General features: G+C 43.9%; 3 protein-coding genes across 8 annotated transcripts in view; 1 reads left to right on the top strand and 2 right to left on the bottom strand.

The window, feature by feature from the left end:
- On the bottom strand, window positions 1-20,018 carry LOC116946030 (secretagogin-like). 3 transcript variants are annotated; one of them, XM_032960856.1, is made up of 12 exons: window positions 19,886-20,018; window positions 15,880-15,973; window positions 9,866-9,930; window positions 9,635-9,727; window positions 8,167-8,256; window positions 7,845-7,901; window positions 7,652-7,729; window positions 7,277-7,332; window positions 7,037-7,082; window positions 5,422-5,481; window positions 3,124-3,192; window positions 1-894 (listed from the first exon to the last, which is right to left on the bottom strand). In XM_032960856.1, the coding sequence occupies exons 2-12, from the start codon at window positions 15,950-15,952 to the stop codon at window positions 763-765; spliced, it is 819 nt and encodes a 272-aa protein (XP_032816747.1). In that variant the 5' UTR covers window positions 15,953-15,973; window positions 19,886-20,018; the 3' UTR covers window positions 1-762. The 3 variants fall into 3 exon arrangements, with proteins under 3 accessions (XP_032816747.1, XP_032816745.1, XP_032816746.1); XM_032960854.1 differs by having other exon boundaries at window positions 6,956-7,082; XM_032960855.2 differs by lacking the exons at window positions 15,880-15,973; window positions 19,886-20,018 and adding an exon at window positions 10,342-10,887 and having other exon boundaries at window positions 6,956-7,082.
- The window catches only part of LOC116946028 (baculoviral IAP repeat-containing protein 7-A-like), a 49,505-nt gene continuing 28,214 nt past the window's right edge, over window positions 993-22,283 (top strand). For all 3 annotated transcript variants that reach the window (XM_076069577.1, XM_076069578.1, XM_076069586.1), the window contains exon 1: window positions 993-1,099. In XM_076069577.1, the coding sequence (XP_075925692.1) occupies window positions 1,008-1,099 (92 nt within the window). In that variant the 5' untranslated portion in view covers window positions 993-1,007. The remainder of the gene's footprint in view (window positions 1,100-22,283) is intronic.
- The window catches only part of RWDD3 (RWD domain containing 3), a 10,936-nt gene continuing 6,575 nt past the window's right edge, over window positions 17,923-22,283 (bottom strand). The window contains exons 3-5 of one of the 2 annotated variants that reach the window (XM_032960857.2): window positions 21,812-21,976; window positions 20,898-21,013; window positions 17,923-20,092 (exon numbers count right to left, since the gene is read on the bottom strand). In XM_032960857.2, coding sequence (XP_032816748.1) covers window positions 19,978-20,092; window positions 20,898-21,013; window positions 21,812-21,976 — 396 coding nt within the window. In that variant the 3' untranslated portion in view covers window positions 17,923-19,977. The remainder of the gene's footprint in view (window positions 20,093-20,897; window positions 21,014-21,811; window positions 21,977-22,283) is intronic. The other variant, XM_032960858.2, reaches the window with a different exon arrangement.

The following is a 22,283-nucleotide window of genomic DNA, read 5'->3' on the forward strand; positions in this document are numbered from 1 at the left end:
TACGTTTTTACATCCATTTAATGAGCTTCCAATTTCCAATCGTGAACCTCACCTGGTAATTGTTTACGTTCGAGCGTGTCAATCAAGACAGCGGTGACAAGAGAGCTTGTGTTCTGGTGTGTCCCATGGCCAATCTCGTTCAAGTTTTCATCAAGGTATGGACTTTTTATTGACAAATTAAGAGTGTTACAGATGTATCGTGATGCATCCCATTCTATTTTATTCTACAGTTTGTCAATGTGAAAAAAACGACTTTCTTTTTTTTTTCAAAATTTCCATCAAAAAGCCCCAAAATGTACAATGATCAGGGCTGCACGGGAGATTTTTTTTTCAAACATGAAAGCCTCGGTGAGATGGTGTTTCTGAAAAGACTACTTAGTGCCTGCACTGTGGCTGCGGACACACACAGCTAACATAAAACAAATTGAAATCCTGGTGCTTTGTGCGACGGAATGAAATGCCGGCGACACATTAACCAGCCTGCCTGCATATTCATTTAACGTCTCCATGGCCCTCCTTTCAATTTGGCACTCGATTCAGTCCAGAATCATTACCCTTAAATCACACATGCCCTGTCCAATTTTCAAATTACGTGAAATCACTCATGCATGCACACCACACTGTTTGGTCGTCACAACAAATATATTGTTTTTAAGCAGAACACAATACGTGGGTGGAAATTCTGGTCGACTGTGGAACTAGTGTGGCTTGTAGTGAGTGTGTCCGTGTTTAAAATCTCCAATGTGGGCCACTCGAGGCGCTTCAGACGTGGGCCGTGCGAATTCCCAGGCAGAGGGCGAGCTCCCACTTCTGTATCTTGCCATCCTGGTTCGTGTCACAGCGGCGGAGCAGTGAGTCACGGAATTTTGATAAGTCCGCCACGGTCAACGATGGCTGCACTCGCAGTACAGTGGGGGGGGGGGGTAAGAGGGGGACGGCATGCACCCGAGTGATTGAAGTTAGTGGCCCACTGCAGGGTGGTTGATGTGGGCCCTCGTGCAAGACATATGGGGTGGCACCTTCTTCACCTTCACCCTCTCCTTGTCGACCAGCACTTGCACCCAGGTGCAGTTGCATCTCCCCCAAACCGAAGACTACGGTAAGTCCTCCTTCACACGCGTTTTCGCTATAACGCAGTTCTTCCATTTGGAACACGCCCGTTTTAATGGAGTTTCTGAGTGGTTGACGACTACTTTCTTTTGCTCCGCAGCTGAGCGGTACGAAATAGTACACAGAATGATACAGTAACGCGGCAACATACCCTCAGTTATTTGTCCCGCTATCTTACTGCGTTAACGTTCATTGTATCTCGCCAAACTTTATCGTTACATTTTTTATGGGGAAATTGTTTTCCCTTAATGCGGCACTTTTAAGAACGAATCTACCACGTTAAACGTGGACTTACTATGCACTTAATTTCTCACTGCGTATTTTCTGGCTGGAGGTCGCTACGACCATTGCCAGTCAAGCGCAAAACCAGTCATGGTAGTCTTAAGACCTTGACTCAATGCCATCGCTGAAGCTGTTACGTACGTTGAGTGGGAGTCGTTGCCACCCCATTGTGATTTTCCCCTCTGAGCCGGACCCAGCCACTGAGGATCCCATTACCGCAGCTGGATTAACCGTGGCAACAGGCCAAGGATGTGACGACCCCTGTGCCCTTAAGGCCCCCATTAGATCAAGCGCATGTACTTTCTTCCATATCAGGAAGGTTCTTAGAGGTTTTGTTTCAGCTGGAACTTTACAAATGAAAAAAACTCGGCTTTAACTGAAAGCACTAGCTTAATCCCTTAACAATATAATCCCTGACCTCGAGTGTGGGTTATTAAACCTAATTCTTAGACGGTGCAATTCGACTGGATTCCCTGATGCTTAACCTTGAATATGGTGACAACTTTTATGAATTCTGCATAGAACGTGACATTCGAGAGATAATAATTCCGACGGATTTAATGTCATAAGGTGTAAGATTATTAACCTCACAGATAATTACATACATTAAACAGCGGCAATACTATTCATGAGAATATGTGCTGGGTTATATTTGGAAACGAAGTTTTTTTCATTTATAATGTACAGTAATGTAATTGCAGTAATTCTTCTTAGTAACGACACAAATCTAATTATCCGTTCAAGTTTTCGATAATTAAGAGAAAATTCAGCTCTATATTTTTTTCTTGATTTCTAACCTAAAGCATGGTGTTTTCAACAGTAATCTTCAAAACCTCGCATATTCCTCCATTCCACATTGACCAAATGTATCCATCAATAATGTATGTCGGAAAAAACTTGGGCCTATAACCAAATCACTCGTAATGCAACAGATCTCATCGTATCTCAGCAGCTAAGCAGGCTTGAGCCTGGATAGTGCTTGGATAGGTAACCACCATATGCACAAAACATGATGTTATAAGCTACTTGATTATCCGCAGAGGGCAGTAGTGCAACAACATATACATTGTTGTAGTATATATTATTGGGTCTTTCGGTAAAGTCACGTCGATAGGTTCAAAGAAAATAACAGAAAATAACAAAAAACTGCAACGTTTCGATCGCAACACAAGCGGTCGTCTTGTGTTGCGATCGAAACGTTTTAAGTCAATATTTGTTGTAGTGTACTTCTATGCTCATGTCTATGCTATCTGCCTTCACCCTCCACAGACTGGCATTGTGAAGTATGGTCAAATAACCCATTGCAACACACATAACATGTGGGTGGCCCTTATCCAGCAGTAGATTAATACAAGGGCTATACATGTGCATCAAGTTAAATATCACATTAATCTGGAGGATGATGTGTGCTGAAGCTTGCCTTAAAGTGGGCTCCAGACACTGGAGTTACGGAAGACCAGTTATTTTACACAAGATAAGAATGACACAGAGAGATGGGCAGAGCAACACGTACATTAGGCAACATAGGCAAGTTAGAGACATGTTGACTGCCAAAACTAAGTTCGTCCGTCTACCTATGCCATACGTGCAACAGTGGATAGATTATGGTGGATAATGATGGTGGTGATGAGCACAGCCTCGTGTGCTTTATGCCGGAGGGTTGTGCCCTGGCGTCATTTCATGTGCGTATCGGCGCATGTCAGCATGAGTCAATCAGGTGGAGCAACGCACCCGGACTAACTCCATCATGTCCTTGACAAAGCCGTCCACCTCAGGCCCCTCCAGCACCCCGGTGCGACTCTGTGTGGGAGGTAACGCGGACGGAGACAACCAAATGCAAGCATCGACAGCGAGATATAACGGCTTCCCTCTCTCTGATCTGTCTCATCACGAGTTGCTCAGTTTTGAGTGCCACATTAGACTCTCCACCTCACTTTCCTCCTTTCGTTCTGTCCTCAGGTACTTTCTATTTTCTATTGCTTTTTCTCTTCCACTGCCTCCACCCATACTGGTTCCGTCCCCCACCTCTAACCCACTCCCAGTTCCCTGGTTCTCTTCATCCGACTCCAATTCCTAACCCGGCTCCTACGTCTCGCTTTCTCTATGTGCACCTAACCATATCTCTCCCCTAGCTCTCCACCGGGCTCCTCAATCAGCTCACCTATCCGGCCCCCAGACCTCTGCGCCTACCACCCTTCACCTACCCTCATCCATGCCCAGCCACAGCACCAGTCTATCTCATCACTTCACGCATGTGCCCCATACCCCGCTGCCTCTCGTTCATGTTGCTCCCATCTGTCACCATCATTCACCATCACGCTCCGCCTTATTCCTCCTTGCCTACCCCTGCAACATCAGCTCCATTCCCACCCCGTCCATCCATTTCATTCCGTCACCGCCCTCACTAACAGCCGCTCCACCCCACTCATTACTCTCCTTTTGCCCCTTTGTGTACCGCCGTGCGTTTGTAAATTCTGAAAAAAAGAGATGTTAAGTCGCCTTGTATACTGGAGTGCGTGGGTTCAATCCCGACTCTGATGCCTTTACATTTGGAGTGCGGATGTTCTTTCCATGGTCGCATCGATTTTCCTCTGGTTCCTCCAGTTTTTCCCTCCACATTTAGAAACATGCGTTTCGAGTATTTGGCTGCGATACATTGTCACATGATAAGCCACTTCGTTCAGCTATCATTTGTGGCCAGGTCGCTTCTGAAAAAGAGCTATACAGCTCAGTGGGCCTTACCTTGTAAAATAAATAAAATAAATCCCCCTTGCCTTGGTGGTTTTGTGGCCGCAACAAAATTTATCTCAGGTTTTTTCAGCTGTAAAATCCAAACAGTTTCCCAGGAGAACTGATTTTGTGACAGTCCATCAAGGGTGCAAAATGTGTTGCCTCTGCATTCCAATCGGCAAATGAATATTATGTGGGTTTGTCACCTCACCAGAAATTGTAAAACCAGGAATATTTTTTTTCTGCATTAATATTTTCAAGTCGTGAGCCATTGTTAGTTTTTTGTTTTGTTTGAGATATTTTGAGTCACCCATTGTGAAATGTTTCCAAGCCTGTCACAATAATATTTTCCAACAATGACTTTCTTCAAGTTTTGTCTTGTCAGGGATGGATCAAAAGTATCAGAATTTGCAGCTTTGTTTCTAACAAGACCAAGAACTTTGAAATTGCTGTTGAAAATCGGCCACGTACAGAATGTTTTAGCCTAATATTTCAACTTGAATTGATGAAGATATGAACATAATGCATGGCATACTAATTGTTTTTTGCTAATTATTTGTATTTGCAAGTGCACCAATGAATGAACACAACCAATATTTGAGACGAATTGTACCCTATATGTGTGCTGTAATGCTATGTTTATTTTCAGCAGCTAATAAGTTGCTTGTATTCCTTTTTAATGCCATTCATGAGCTGTTGTGTAGTTATTTGTTAAAACTGCATAATGAGCATCAGGCAGGAGGCAATTATGCACAGCTAAGTGACAGCACATTATCATTTTAAAATGAAGCATGCATCACATACAGTTTTTTTTAAACATTCCCATCATTTAACTTTTAAATCTAAATCATTACTATTTTCTGCATGCCTGCGTCTGTAATAGGGTTCAGTTTCAATATATATGCGCAAATGTTTGCTGCACACATCAACAAGAGCCCCAGCAAATATTAAGCAAGAATATGATCAAGCGCACACATGGATTATGTAAAGTGCCTCAGCTGGCAGGGTCGGTACGCCGAAGAATGTCGTTTTAGCGCTGGTTCTGTGTCTCCAGGTTGAGTAATTCATTGATCAAATTGGCCGATTTTCAATTCAATGAGTCCCAAAGTTTTGTTCCTATCCATTAATGTTGATGAGAGTTAGTGTGCCGCACTGCTACAACCGGATGGACAGACGGATGGACAAAAAGACAGACGGACGGACTGAGCTCATGCATCAATGGTTTCACCATGCATTGGAAAACATAAACAATACAAAACTGAGACATTACAGAGTCTGGCCCGAGATGCCACTTCGTACCACATCATAGTGCGCAAATATCTTCTCAAAGTCCCTGCGTCTTTCCTCCTGGCTTGCATCCTGGCAAGGCACGACAATTATTTTTCGCAAACACATTACTTGGCACAAGGATGCCCTCGCCTTTAAGTCGTGCTGCACCTTATTTCAACAAACACAGTGCATCTGGTGATAAACACGAGTAATAACACGACTTCATAGGATATAGCGGTTACGCTCTACAGCTCTCCGATGTATTTTCCAGCATGTAACAACGTGCGTTGTGTGGCAGAATGTTCAACGTTTCGCTTCGCCACGTTTCGCTTCGCAGCACGTGGAGCGAATCATCTGACATCGTGCTGAAAATTACGAGGTACAACCCGTAACACGTCGCCGAAGGAAACACGAGCCACTTAAACGGCACACGATGCATTGCCACAAACTGGAGACAGATTAATGCCTTCCATGACAAAGGTCTTTAACTTGTACAAACACTGAGAGGTGGCCAATTTTAAAATGCACCATCTGGGTGTAAAAAAAGCCTCAACCCATGTTTACAAAGATGTGTGCACTGCGAGACTTTACATGAGCATGCTAGGCTAACTAAGAAGGTAAATAAATAAATTAAATACATTAAAAACACCCACGACTTTCGAAAGACACTGCAGATAAACAAATAACGATTACGTCTCAAACCATGACATCTATTCCAAAACCCAATAAATGTGTCTATTTAAATCGTCATCACCAGCCATGATCTATCTACTGCTGAATATAGGCTTCCACAAAGCTTGATCATCCCTCACGATTTTGTGATGCTACAATCTCATTCATGCAAATGAGCTGATTTCATTGCTTCATCTCCGTGGTAATTGTCCTCTCAGCTGCTTTCGCCCCTATGACTGCCACTCCATCATTCGTGTTAATCAGTAGTAGTGTTAATCCCTTCTAACAATGTGTCCTGCCCAAGCCCACTCACGTTTCTTGATACTGTAGTTAATATGTTTTTACGTGTTTTTTCTCATATCCATTTGTTTCTATTTCTATATCCAATTATAGTTCCAAACATTTACCTCCCCGTGCTTCTTTATCTTACTTATAATCATGGTATCATTTCAGTCAAAGCTGCCTGAAGCTGAGCTCCAGAAAATATTCTCCCCCTCTACCACCAACCACTCAGAGTTACTGATACGAAGTTTGGTGAAATAGCTTTAAAAAACAGAAATCCCTTCTTTACGTGCTTATCTAATAATAGCATACATGCATTGAATGAAAACACTATCCTAAAAAAATATAACTGTTACACACAGCACCTCCGATTAGCACGGGTGGCTATGTACGGTGCGAAAGAAGATTAACATACATACGTACAATCTGTTCTTGGAAACATACTGACCCTCTGCATCAGGTCCGTTAGCTCTACATGCATATTCGCTCCGTTAACCACTGCGGGGGTGATGATGCGAGGTGTTAGCACTCTCGCTTCTACACATGGCAGAGGGATTCACGATGAAGATGTTTGCACCCCTACGGTTATGAAAACAGCCCTCAGCCTTACCCTCTTAACAAATACTTCATTCCACGGTGTTCGCGCGTTAACACCTTGTCCTGATGTTACACACAGCTGTATTTGCCTCACCTCAATGCTGAACTGCAGGAGATAATTTTCCTTTAGCGACAGGATCCTGAGTGACACGTACAAATCAAATACCTTTAAAAAAGAATGACACTTTAAAATTACTTTTAAAAAATATTACCGCTAAGCTTTAGAGCATATCGCATCGCTAAAGAATTCTGTGTGCGCGGCTTAAGCGCGAGGCTTGATGTCAGAGCAGCGGCATCGATCGTTTGACACCAAAGCCGTGCAGCAGGTTCTCACCGCGCCATATCATTCAGATCCAGTCGGCCATCTTTGTTCTTGTCAAAGAGCTTCATCTGCAAAATGCATCAAAGACGTCCTCAAGATCAAAGCGTGACTTGTACCACCTGCAAAGATATTCTCCAAAGCCAGTTCATACTTGTAACTCGAGTAAATGCCTGCAACCGCTCACTGTGTACAATTACGTATCGAGTCTCAGTTTGATTGTTGCCAAGCGGTTCAATGGAGTTACTTTTGAATTGATACAGAGTCCTGCAAATGCACTGGACCTGATTATATACTCGCCTCTGGGATCAAACTGTAAATCTCACAAGCACCTCATACAGATCTCATGAGCATTTCCATCACTCACCCACCTGGTTGTGGGCCCCTTACCATGGTATCAGTGTACTCTTCAAGCTTCTTCTCTTCCACCTGCCGGCCGTGGTGGCTCAACAGGTCCTTGAGGAAATTCTGCAAGGTTGAGAGGGGCACGTGCAGTATGAATGATGGTTGTTATTTGATGGACTCTGATTCACGTGCAACATGAGGAAATGCGGCCAGGTATCAAAGACGGCCCTGAACTCACTTTTAACTCGGAAGCAGAAATGAAGCCACTAGAATCCAGGTCATATTGATGCCAGATCTGAAAAAAACATGACCAATTAAACAGTAAAAACTTTTATAATAATAAAACCACAATATGAACACATTTTTTCTGGTGTCTTTGTGGGTGAATTTTGCTGAGTGACTGAAAATCTGAACAACTTTGACATTTCAATCCAAATCGATCATACAAACTGGGCCAGCCATTCTTATAAGCAGGCTAAAGATAATGTCCATGCACATAGGACTATGGCACGATCTCCGCATGGAGCTGTGTTCAGTGGGGAGATGCTGTGATTTGCGACCTTGATAAACTCCACGCTATTGTCCAGCGACGAGGCTCGCTTGAAAATCAGCAGGAAACTCTCATCCTCAGCCAGAAGCATATTCGCCACCTGAGGGACATCATCATCACCACTGTCAGTGCTGTCACCACTCTGACAGTTTATACATCATGATTCATGACCAGTCAGCAACCTACAAGAGTAATTCATCACAACAGTAATCCGAGTTGAAATTAACAGCGGCTATTTCAAATGTTGAGGGTGCTGTCGTGGTTGTAATGGTTATCACACAAGACTTGCAATCGAGAGGTTACCCGTTCGATTAAATCTTTTGGCACGGCAGATGAAACAGTGCGAAAGTTTCTTATATACCCCTGCAGCATAAATGGGTTTACCACAGTTAGTCGATCGGCAGGTTGCACGTGTAGGGTAACGGAAAGGTTCTCCCACTTCTTCCAAGATATCTGGCCAGCGTGGAAGAGTAGACCAAATGCCCTCTAGTGGAGGCGCTTCTTCCAACAGTGGCATGAGCCAAAAATTACAGGGCTGCAACTTTTATTCTTATTGATATTTTAATATGGGGATAGGAGGGCACATGCAAGAGCGTACGTCCACAATGGAGATGGAGCTATGAAATCTGCTTGTGTGCAGGAGAGATGGATCATTGCATTGCGAGATCATGAAGCATGCTGATGGTTTAGAAGGTTTTCATCCAGCAGTGGCTAGATCATGGATTATGATGGTGACTGCTAATGCTACAGCAACACAGTTCATGCTATTAATAATCTATATTACCACCCTCCAAAGGGATTTTATATGGCTGTTATATGGTATGCTCTATTAATCTGTATGTATATATCTATAAACACTCTGTATGACAGAAGAGGAATTAATTTAAATATTTCTTCATCCTCCCTTGCCACATGTTCCACATAACCCCTAAGTAGGTCAGATGGAGCATGACGTTTCCATCAGAAATACCGCACGTCTGTTCCTACATTAAACATTATGACAGTATTATTACAATAGTAATGTGCAATCCTTTGTCAAATCAATGCTGGATGAAGGCCGCTCCCTGCAATGCTGGTCTGTGCTAGTTGGTGAAGGGATGAGGTGCCCAAGACCAGTTCAGATTATCACCTGTCACTGGTGTTTGCCGTGGCTGGGAATCGAAGTCGAGTCACTTGGGACAGTTTTCCTCAATTAAGTTAATACATTACATTATTATAAGCTGGTGTCTAATGCTTTTGTACAAAGCGTCGCTCATGATTTTGCGCGTGTGTCTTAATTGTCCCAATGCTATGCAAACCATGCTAGAAGCTTCCGTACCAGCCCAGTGCTTGAAGGCTGTGGAAACATAGCAACAGGGCCTCCGTTCCTTGCCCGGTCAAAGCCGCTCGGCTGGCGGCTGATTGTTTGGTCGCTGCTTGTGGTGCTAGCAAATATGTTGCACGGGCTAGGGGATGGGGCGAGCGGCTTGCAATTTCACCTCGGACAGGTGCAGCCTTCCGTCAGCAGACTCATCGTAGATGGACATGAGGTTACGCCTCACGGTCTCCACCTTCTCGTCCGACACGCACTCCTTGGCAGCCAGCAGACCAAAACACGGGCAGTTACAGAGGCAGTTAACAACTGATGTAACGTCTCGCGTGATATCAGCCACTTGTGTGTGTGTATGCGTGCGTGCGAGAGATCAATTGTGAAAGCAAAAGTTGCCGACCCCTGCTTGTTTGAGTAGATGCTTGAAAAATTCGTCGAGTTCTTTGCCTTCAATGTAACCATTATCTGACAGGCACACACACACAGGGTTGTAATGAGTCTGTGTGCGAGAAAACATCTGTGCATCTCAGTCACATGAAACACACATCTGGCAGTGGCAGGTCGAGAGCAAGATAAATAGGAATCAAATTTCAAATATGTGTTTCTGATAAATATACCATGAATATAAACCGTATATTAAATAAAAACTAAGGCATTGAACGCTTAGAAAGAAAGACAAACATTTGTCAATGTTTTTTTGAATATGCTCATTTCCCCCCATTTTCAATGTCACGAAAAAATAAAAATAGAATACGCTTTATAACTTGAATCAACATAAGACACGTTTACAATTTTCAGCACACAAAGAAAATGTTTTCCTTTGGAAGTTGATAAAACCGTGGAGGCGGGGGAAAAAAAACTTCTAAATGGATTCACCGTAGCGTTGTGCGGTCACGCCCATGAATTCTCATCCCGAGTGATGAATAACACCGAGCTTGTTTACACAGCAGCATCTGGAGTCAACAGATGTAGCCGTTTACTCTGCGAGTTGCCCGCTCACCAATGTCCCCGGTAAAACACGCGGCTAAATGCATTAAGGGCTGCGACTCGGCATTCATCTTGGACAAACGTTCAGGAGTGGCCCTCTCCGGCTTCGCATCACTTTTACAGGGCCGCATGGCAGTCAGTGTTAGTTCATATTACACACGAGAAACGTTACTGCGATACCGCCCTACGCGTGGATCATAAGCAGTTATGTAAGACACATGGAATGTCTACCACGTGATGTGTGCTAAAACATCCAACAGTCACCATTAATTTTCTTATTGATTAATTACATACTATTGTAAGATGGACTTGGCAGTGATACTATTTTACCTAAACCTACAACACCACTATAATCACCCAGGAATGGCTGTCCTTAATGCTAGTGACATCACTCCACATCGACCAGCCCCACCTCATTTTAATATTCATCAGTTGGCGACGTCCTCCAAATGGACACCCCCCCACCCCTCCTCATTAATAATCATGAGCGGGTGACGTCACTCAATATGGAGTACTCCCCCCCTCACTAATACTCATGAGCAAGTGACGTTGCTCCACATCGAACAGCCCCCCCTCATTAATAATCATGAGCATGTGACGTCACTCAATATGGAGTACTCCCCCCCTCACTAATACTCATGAGCAAGTGACGTTGCTCCACATCGAACAGCCCCCCTCATTAATAATCATGAGCATGTGACGTCACTCCACATGGAGCACCCTCCCCCTCACTAATAATCATTAACAGGTGACGTCCTCCAAATGGACACTGCCCCCCTCCATTCATAAGCGGCTGACGTCACTCCACATGGGGGGCCGAGGTGCCTCCTCCCTCCTCCTCGACGTCAACTCACAACCCTCACGACAAAGGCAGAACGCTCACGTCACGTGATCTCCATAACTCTCTTGAGGCCTCAAAGTAAAAAGGACGTCATGATGAACAAGGGATTATAACCTTAAAATGAAATAGGTCTGTGTCACCGCGGCATTACAAAGTGCAAACGCATTAATGCAATGACTATCATGTTGCGGTCTGCTTTTTACTTGCAAGTTTCAGATTTACTACAATACACCCGTCCTTGAACGGGCAAAAGGCTAGTTTTTAATACCAACTGATTGTTTTACAGTACTTGAATGCCATTCACAGACTCAGGCTAAAAGTTGGCTTACTGCATTTCAGGCGTTCGTGCTTACCTTGTGTGCATTCGACAAGGCCAAAAGTTATCCAAGAGAAAACAAAAACAATACCACCAAACGATTGAATGTGCCCAATCTCATCACATCTCGGCAGTTCAGCAGGTTTGAGCCTGCAGGGTAGTGCTTAGGATCTGACAAAAACAAAGATCATCCATATACCCTTAACAGACTGTTGGGGCAAGTGCTGTGAGCGAGCACCTATGAATGCCGGTACGGCGCACGAGGGGGTGGGCAGCACCACGCCCGGCCGCCTTTGTCTCCCCAGTGGCGATGTTTACACATCGCGCCAGGTACTTATTTGACGCTGAGTCGACCTAGGGGAGGCCCAGGACCGGTTCAGATAATCGTCACTGGTGTTGACCGTGAGCGGGAATCGAACTCGGGTCGATGGCGCAGCACACTACCCGTTGTACTACCACTCCCACAATGCATAAACAGGGTGCCACAGGGATGTGGAGCTATGTGGTGAGCAGCGGATACCAATGCAGAAGAAATGTATTGTTGTACTGTACTTCTACGAACCCGCAAATATGCTCCCCACATTCACCAACCCATACTGACCAGCGTGGTGAAGTGTAGCAACATAACCATCACAACATGCACGGCATGGAGAGGCAGTCTTACAACATTAGATCAACAAACATCTATATATGTGTTGTGGGTTCCACGGAGACAGACTAGAACTTGGAGACAACACGTTTATGATAACACCCCAACAGGGTAACTGCATAAATGTACACTTGGTTAACTAGATCCAACGGGGTAACTACATAACCGGGTCAGTCAGTAACATACTGCCTGAAGCCGAGCGTAAACATCGAAGACCAAAGACCGAGGATCGAAGAGACGAACCACCGACGGGTAGATTCCACAAGACAGCCGCGATTGCTCTCGGGCCATCCCTCTTGGTCCATCCCTCTTATGCTGTCGAGCGTGGCCTTGCTCCGCCTCCGGCCACGCCCCCTTCTCGAGCTTTCCAGAAGGATGTGGAGCCAGCATCACGTATCCCTCAAGCCCCCTTTTGGGCCCCCTTGATACCCCGTGCCAATCACGTGCCCTCTCGGATTCACCCAGACGGTCAAGTCCTCACCCGACCTCTCTCGCACTGTCACCAGGACTATGCCCCCTGGGGCCCGCTTCTATGGCATACCCACTCTGGTGCCGAAGAGAGGCCCAAGACGCACAGCTCCACTCTTGTGACAGTAGCTGGTGCTAAACGCCATAGTGACTACACATGTACACGATGCGGTTTACATATGATGGTCAGGAGGGTACTACGCCTATTTACTCATTTTATAGTGGGAATACAAGAGAGTAAAGGGCAATGCGATCCATTTATAGATACCCCACTAAAACATCAGGGATAACTTGATGAGAAAACAACATTTTATTTCAAAGCCTAATCATGTATGCCTCTAATCTCAATTTACTGATGATCTATTTAACACTTCCTCTAAGAAGATATGAAGCCATCGCTTTTCACAATGTGTTATGTTACCAGGTAAGGCTCAGTGAGCTATATATCTCTTTTTCAGAAGCGACCTGTCACAAATGATAGCTAAACGAAGTGGTATACCATGTGGAAATTTATATCTGCCAAATACTCTAAACGCGTGTTTCTAAATGTGGAGGGAAAAGGCGGAGGACACGGATACAAATCCACATGACCACGGGGAGAAAGACAGACGCCAAGGTCGGGATCGAGCCCACAACCTCCTGTATACCAGGCAAGCTAATTAAAATCTCACCACCGTGGTGCCTATTCAGAACGAATACGCTATCAATGTTCAGGCTTATAGGCGCACACTCTTCTAAGAGCAGTCGTTTTGCAGGATATCAAACCTCCGTGTTGGAATATTGAACAGGTTGTGAATTACAAAGCTGTACTGCTTTGGTATCTTCCTCATTCACACGCACACATTATCCAATATCAAAGACACCCCATATAGCCTTAACAGGATTTGGGGGCAAGTGCTGTTAGCGAGCACCTATGAAGGCCGTACCAGTTACTAAGTTCAGGCTGAGATAATTCTGGACCAGTTCAGCTATTTGTCACCGATGTTGGTCGTGAGTGAGAATCGAACTTGGGTCGTCGGGTTCGTTGCGAAGTGTGCTAAACCACTACACACTACTGCTCCCCAAATATCACACACGCACATTCGTTGATTTTCCAACCGCAACCCTGAATAAAACATGTATTGTAGGTGCAATCATCGTCCTTGTACCGTGCACATCAAACATTGACCCAAAGTAATTAGGCCGTACCATCACGTATGCATTGCTCTTGGGCAACACAAGAATATGCTATTGATTTATAACAGTCATGGCCTTAACAGCTGTTACCATGCACAGAAAAATACGGTACACGTGTTATCCAATATAACAACCCAATCGCGTGGGGTTCGGACTCTCTTTCGCTTGCAATTCAAACAATCCCTAGCAGTGGATTGACTTGACCTGTCAATCCACTACTGGATGACTACATCCCATGCCGAGTCAGTCATGGGGTAATTTGATCATACTTCACCACGCTGCTTAGTGTGCCTTGATTAGTATGCAATATAAAGTCCAGTAGGAGTTGTCTTGATAAATTCGACTACATCGCTCACACCTTTTTGCCTCTGATCAAATGACCTAAAATTATCCCAAATGGGAAGTGCTTGGATGAGCAACCATCGTACATAACATGCGTTTACAGGCTGTGCAGAAAAATCCATTATTGTACTGTATACGGAACTCTCTCGTTGATGCTACCTGCAATCACCTAACCGCACTGACAAGCGTGAAGTATGGTCAAATATACCCCATGACCAGCACGGTGAGGAGGCTGTCTACCCTCCTCACCACGTAGACCCCATCCTATAACACCTATTATATATGGAGATCGCTTAATTCAAGCACTATCCAGGCGTAGGTCTGCTTAGCTTCTGAGATTGGGCGAATTCCAGGGTGATTTCTTGAACAAGGCAATTTGTTCAAAATCGAAATGCCAATGTTGGGGTCTGTTATCCACGACGAGAGGGCTTCAGGGGTTGTAATTTTGCTATTCCTCCATTAAAGGAGCGCAGACTACAGTGGCTTACTATACGGTCCATCGTTTGGGTTGCATGGCCACACTCGCATGACTGGCTTGTCTTTAATGTTTCCATTTATGGGTTTACTATATACTTCCACTATATATTGTGCAGTGCAAATTATGCTTAATTGCATTCTAAAAAAATGTTGATTATTAGAAGGGGTGTGTTATAACTTATAAGCAATGTCGCTAGGAGAAATGCGTTATGTGGCTTAGATGTGTGGTTGTGTTGTTGGGGAGCAGAATTATACGCAACTGATGTGTGCAATAGTATGCAAATTATTGCAACAGTGAAAGTCTGGATTGGCCTTCTGCGTACTAACGACCATATATAAATAAGTTGTAGAGGACTACATGCCACGTGTGGATAATAAAACATTTCAATTTATACATTCATAAAATGTCTGTGGCAACATTGATTTTATGCCCCCAAAATATACATTTATACACGAACGAGAACCAAAGTGGAACGGTTGAAAACGAGACTATATCAAGAAACATTTTCAGAAACTTTTAGATTGCATTTCATATTTCAAATCTCACCCTGAAGTTAGAGATCACGTACAATCGTGATAAGATCAAATGTTTGCTTGTTTTCTGTATTAACTATATTTATACGGAGGAAAGACAAGACAAAAGAGTACGTGAATGAGAACACATACGCAGGTTAAAGACAATTTTAACTTAAGAAAAGGAACGCTTGGGCTGTACACGACGCAGGGAAGAGATGATGGCCCATGGTAAAGACTCATAATGGAGTAGAAGGCAGGCAATGTAACGATTCCAAGATCACGTACACCGAGGAGATGGAGCAATTAAATCTGCTCCTGTTCAGATGTTGAGTGTATTACATCATTGTGGAATCGCGAGAGACGGTGGCGACTTGGAGAGCCCTTCACCCAGCAGTCGATTGACAATGGCTGGTGGTGATGAGATAGAAGTCACTGAATCGTCGAATATTTGAGTTAGTGAATAGGTACTTACATTCAAAACACGTTAACAACCACTTGGATGTTAAATTCGAATATTCTCTCACAATGCTTAGCCTCTTGACATGACGAGATCGCATGCACCATTACTCGACAGTCATACACACATCATGCATGAACTCTACTCGTGGCCTTTTCTCCGAATGTACAAGAAGTCACCCCTACCATCGGCGTCAAACTTCTGCCAGACCTCCAGCAAGCCCTGGGAGTCGAGATGACCGATGGCGAGACGCTCCATGACCCACCGTTGCAGCGAGAACTGCCAGAGGTCGAGAACCGAGTCGAGGGTGGAGACACAAGATAAGGACGCGAGGGGTGGGGGGTGCTCGGAACACGCAGCGAGGGCGAGTCGACGAGGATGATGATGACGAGTAGGAGGAGCGGTGTGCCGGGTGGTCCCGTGTCCCCTCTTATCTCGCCGTGGAAGGGTGATAATGGCACGGGCGCAGGCGCATTGTCGCCGGTGCCAATAAGCGCTCGTTTACCAGAGTGCTTTCGTGCGTAATTGCGCGCGGGGTGAGCAACTCACTCTTGGCTCTGCTTGGGTGTACGGTTACCGGACTGCAATCTGCCTCATTATCGTCCATTAGTACTTGAATGAACGCCACGATGAAACTAAACAGAATCCCGCGCTGATTGTATGTGTGATTGTATGTGTGTATATGTTATTGTAAGTGGATACATGCATGCAGGTGGGGGGCGATAGTGCGCCTCGAACCCGGCGACACGAGTTAGACTCTCGCTCACGGCCAAGACCAGTGACGGTTGTCTGAACCAGTCCTGGACCACCGCGCCCACCCCATATGATGCGGCGTGTAAACATCAGCACTGGTTAGACAAAAGCGGCCGGGGGTGGTGTTGCTCAGCCGTTCGTTGTCCATGTAGGCCTCGATCGGTGCTCAGTGTGGCTATATTCAATTTCAGTGCGCTCCTTATTGAACCAGGTTTTCACTCTATCTTCCCACTGCTGTGTCCAATAATGCCCCTCGTCATAAATAAATCAGTTGGCACATATACAATAACACAACATTTAGTCATATCAATCTATCGGCCTTCCGTATCAATGTATTTTTCCCCAGCAGGTACAACTCTGGACCGGTTTAGCCTTCTGAGTCTATCTCAGTCATGCCTGTTCAACAAACGTAGGATCTAGATTTAAAGCTTTCGTGACTGCTAGGATCCATATTCTTTGGTTCCATTGGGTAAAGTCACGTAGGTGAAAATAAAATAACAAAAAATCACGACGTTTCGGCCACAACACAAGCGGCCTTCATCAGGTGAAGGGACGAGACTGTCTGTCCTCCAGACAATCTGTCCTCCAGACAGTCTCGTTCCTTCACCTGATGAAGGCCGCTTGTGTTGTGGCCGAAACGTCGTGATTTTTTGTTATTTTATTTTCACCTACGTAACTTTACCCAATAGAACCAAAGAGTATAAACGTAGGATCCTGTGCCTGAAGTTTTAATGGGATTCAGATTGCCTATTTTGCAAAGCACACCTGAGTAAACATAGCTACGCAAAGCTAAATAAGTTATTGGATATTTATTGATGGTATTTATCTTCATTGGTGGAGAACCTCAATGCTTTACTATAACACACGCAAATAAGTATTCTGTTCAGACCTCGATACTTCTTCTACCCATGGGTCGACAACCTGCAGCTCCGGAACCGCATGCGGCTCTTTAATTACTGTTTAGTGACGTTATGCACAAGCATTGCGGCTCTTAAATTAGTTATTTACCGAATTCGCAAAAAAATGTCTCGTTATTTTAGTTTCCGACCCCTGCCAATGTCAATCAAGAACTCACGCTCTGAGGATGACAATTTCCTCTCGTTATTGTGTTCAAATACGGTAACTTTGTTGCATGCATACAATTATCTTCATTTCCTCAGTGCTTGAGATTAGATTTCACGTTGCTTATTTTCCAATAACTTTGGTCAATAAATTACCTTAGCCATTGTATATCGGCTTGTGCTCAGTAAATGGGATAAAAAAACCCCAGCACACTTTCACAATTCTGTGCAGGGAGCCATGTTGGGTCGACTTTGTGCACACTGGTTCGGGAAAGAGTAGTTATCACTTTGATGGCTATTTCCAACCAGCCTGGAACTAAAGGATCGATGAATATTCCTTTCCCATTAACTTTTTTAACATTTTTATCATGAGTATAATTTACAACAGGATGACATTTTTTTACATAACCCGGCTAATGTCCATGTTTATTTTATTTAAAATACCATTATTCTATTACAGAGCACTTATTGTATATTTTTACAAAGCATGGTTTTAAAAGGGCACTTTATAGCTCGCACGCCACAAAAAAAGGAAATACTACATATACCTACATGTTACCCACGTAAATCCCTGAGCAACAAGGAACATAATCATGCTTCCATTACATACTTTTATTTACTGCATTGCTATGAGCATTTTCGGATGAAACCCACCGCATTTATGCATGTATGTTGAACTATTTTTTACACCGTCCGTAGCCAACCGTGCTAATCGGAGGTGCGCATGTTCTGCGACACAGCCCCATGGGTCATGCAGTTTCAAAAATGCATAACACTGTGAACGACCATAAAGGTAATGCTTAAACTTCACTAAAAATTTGGAAAATGCATGTATAGTGACATCACGGGATGTCACTGTACAGTGCCGGCCCTAGAGAGGCTCGGTGAGCGCTGGTTGATAGCGCTAGGTGGCACCACGGGGTGTGCAGTGCCGGCCCGACAGGAAAAGGTGGGAGTGCCGGCCGAAGGATGAGGTTACTAAAGGCCAAGGCACTCTGGTTGACCCGAGAGGACACGTGACCGGTTAAGTCTACAAAGGGGCCCCAAGTGGGGGCTAGGGGTGGTCACGTGGTCGGGGTCCAGATCCTGCTCGAGGATTCTGGAAGGTGGTCGTGGCCAAGGGCGGAGTCAGCCATGCCGCAGAGAATATAAGCCGGGTCCCCCAGAGGGGCCGGCGTTGTTGTTCATCCTGAAGAAATCTTCGTCTACGTTCTACCGAGTCTCCAACACATGGACCTGGACCCGAGCTGTGGTCCCGGTCCGTAGTAGCTAGTTACATTGTAATTAGTGTAGTTAGCCTGGTGGTCACCACCATAGGTTTTTATTGTGAAGGGGCAGTTACCCCATGTGTTGGTGTTAAATAAATGTGTTGCCTCCAAGAGTACGTCTGCAACTCAGTTGAACTCACTGCACACGGATAATGCGAAGTCCATGTTTACTAGAAATGCCTAGCTGCAAGAAGCCTTGAGATGTGAGAATAGGGCATCTGTTATAAAAGGATATACGGTCATGGCAAAAGAATAAAAGTAGACTGATTATTGTAGACTCACCAGCAGATGACCCTTTCTCAACACGATTACTGGGGATAACTACGTTAAGTTGAATGGGGACCTTGTAGAAAACAAAGCTGCTGCAGAAATGTACCAGCATTTTATTTGATCAGTGGTGCGTTATGTGCATAGATGCTCCCAATCATGGCAATTTAAAATATGTAATTATTTTAGCAGTGGGAGTGGGAATGCATATGTAGAATACATCTCATATCAATCTGTGGAATAGGCATATTGCACAAAGGATAACCATTAAAATAATTTCATAACAAAATGTATATCTGCAGGAGCAACATCTATAACATAGTTTACTCTTGACTTAAAGCTTTCGTGACTGCAGGGATTCATATTCTTTGGGTTTTCTATCTACGTGGCTTTACCGAAAGACCCAAAGAATATAGTTTACTCTATTTAAAATAAACTCATTAAGAATTAGCCGTAAAATTCTGCCAGTTGTAACAAGTAATCTCCTAAATAAAAAAAGGTTAAATGTATCTGAAAAATGTGGTCATCCAGGTAAATCTCAAATTAGCCGTGAAATGGCTGACCATTTACTCGGATGAAGATGCAAAGTGATAACATTAGACATGCTTACCCAAATATAGTGGAAATTTTGTTAAAGTGGTGTACATTTCCATGACTATGGCCTTTTTCCCCAACATGTTTATTTAAGACACTGTTCATTTCTATTTTCCAAAGCAGCAAAAAAAAACGAAATGTAAACAAAACTTTGATGTTTACACTGATAATGTTGTCACATGTATCCATTATAGCCCATCCAACATGGTTGCATTACATATATAAACATATTTACATCACAGACTTACTCTGTGGAAATAGTTGTTAGGTGGTGTAAGATAAAAGGCTAATGGACTGAGCGCTGTCGCGACGTGGAAGCGCTGTGCAATCTTGCGGCAGATCAAGGCAGGGTCGGCATCACACACTGGTGGTATAATTCGCCAAGCTGAGCCTCTTCAAACACTTTCCCCAGCTCATTTGTACTGCTAATCTCCAGCACGCAGAAATCACTGAACCTAGATGGGTGGGGGGGGGAGTGCAAGAATGGGCAAGTGGAGAGGCAACAGATGGTGCAATGCATGTACACGTAGCGTTGGTTTATTTATGAATCTCGGCATTAAATTATTCACATCTTCCAAAGTGATAACATTTTTCTTATTGTAGAGCTACATTCAATTTCCTCAAAGGGAATGCATCCTATGTAATTTTATCTCTTGCATTTTGTCTAAATTCTGAGACAATTTCAAATTCTAAAAACAAGCAACTTGTATTTAAAATATACTTTACCAAATGTGAACATTCATTAGTGATTCCTAACACAGCAATTAATCGTACTATTTATAAGTCAGCTTCACAAAATACCTACGCTAATTTATATATTTTGCCAGGCGGTGGCATGGTCATGCTCATAACTTATCAAATTTGCATTGCGAGTTGTCACACCACAGGAAGCTGGACCTTAGTGGAGGTGAATGAAATACATGAGTAGCATACAAAGTCATACTATTGAGCGACAGTCACAATAGGGTGTTTAATAGCAAAATAGTCCGAGTTAAAGACGGTACATTCTAAAAATGTGTATCCTTTTGTTGCAGTCGAACTGTGTATACTATTACTTATAAGACCCTCAAAGGATCATTTTAATCACTTGTGAAAGTATTTCAAAACAATTCTCAATGGGCTGATATTGATCTGATAAACCCTTAAGAGATGCCAGCAACGCACACTGATATGAGGATTTATACCATTGAGCAGCGAGCCAGCCAACCGCCTTCATAATCCCAAGGCACTGCAGATCACTGCAAGACTAATCTGCTGTACCTGTATTGCCGTGTAGACATGGTACCCTCCCAAAGCACACTCATCATCTTCTCTTTGCATCTCTTCCCACTGGAGTCTACATCTACCTTGCTTGTTTTCTGCAACACAATATACTCCTGGAAAGAGAAAGACAAGTTAGCGCTCCTACTGGGTATATCAGCTGAGTTTTGTGAAATTTTGCACATTGACGCTCATGCAAAAGTGGCCATACTGGTGTCATTATACTCCCTTGTTGCAATTACATTTCCATAATAATCTTAAACAAATTAGTACTGACGACCTTTAAAGTGGGCTCGGGTAGAATTTGTTCCGAGAAGGGATGATGGTCGGTGGTTGAGACGAATGACAAAGTGGTAGCTAATGGAGAAAACATGCCTGAGAAGAAATTTCGATTTAAAGTTTTCGTGACTGCAAGGATTCATCTTCTTTGGCTCTTTCGGTAAAGAGCTCTGTCGTCCCGACAGTTTTGTTACTTCACCTGAAGAGGGCTACTTGTGTTGTGGCCGAAACGTCGTGAGAATTTTATTGTCTTATTTTATTTTATTATTTTATTCTCATTCTACGTGACTTTACCGAAAGAACCAAAGAAAATGCCTGAGAGGATGTCCACTGCAGAGATGGAGCAATGAATGAAGAGTGTGTGCAGGAGCTCATGGATTGTTGCATCACAAAACTGTGACAGATGGTAATGACTCAGGTGGCTTCAACCAGCAGTGCAAAGATCATGGCTGATGATGTCAGTGTAGATTTGACACATTTTTCCTATGATTTACCTGCTTCATGCCTCTTGCATAGCACTATTTTAAGAGTTCATATTCAGGACCTCCCCCCCCCCCCCTCCATTATGCAATATGCATACGCTCTAATTGATTTTAAAGTGCTTGCCGTGTACACAAGAAATTGAAGCCATTTACTCGAATACTGCAGAGGCTGCCCTGCAGCAGGACAAGGATTAATTTGTTGTAGAACAGCAGGCGTCCCATCAGGCCCAATTTGGCCACCCAACCCTCGATGGTCCGTGTGTACCGGGCCCGTGCTCGCATGTGATCCAGACGCAACAGGGCAACCGTCCCCTTCACCTGCAGACCATGTCACGTGTCATGCACGCAATATAATTTGCACGATACCATACAATTGTATAATTTCATATGACAGTTATAGCCACATCAGTTGACCTTATCTTAGTAATTATATTTTTCATTATTGCTTCATTGTTTTTGTGCTTTGATATAATTCTAGTACAAATTAAGATAAACGTATCATTCATCCGCAGTTCACACCATATAAGGCAGCCATACATTTTAAAATCATTGCAACTTTACAATATATAACGCTTATAAGAAACGTGCTGCCATTTACACAATTACATTAACGACAGAAGTTATG

This window comes from Petromyzon marinus, chromosome 25, assembly GCF_048934315.1.
Source record: "Petromyzon marinus isolate PM22_M1 ecotype Great Lakes invasive population chromosome 25, UKy_Petmar_22M1.pri1.0, whole genome shotgun sequence".
NCBI classification, from domain to species: Eukaryota; Metazoa; Chordata; class Hyperoartia; order Petromyzontiformes; family Petromyzontidae; genus Petromyzon; species Petromyzon marinus.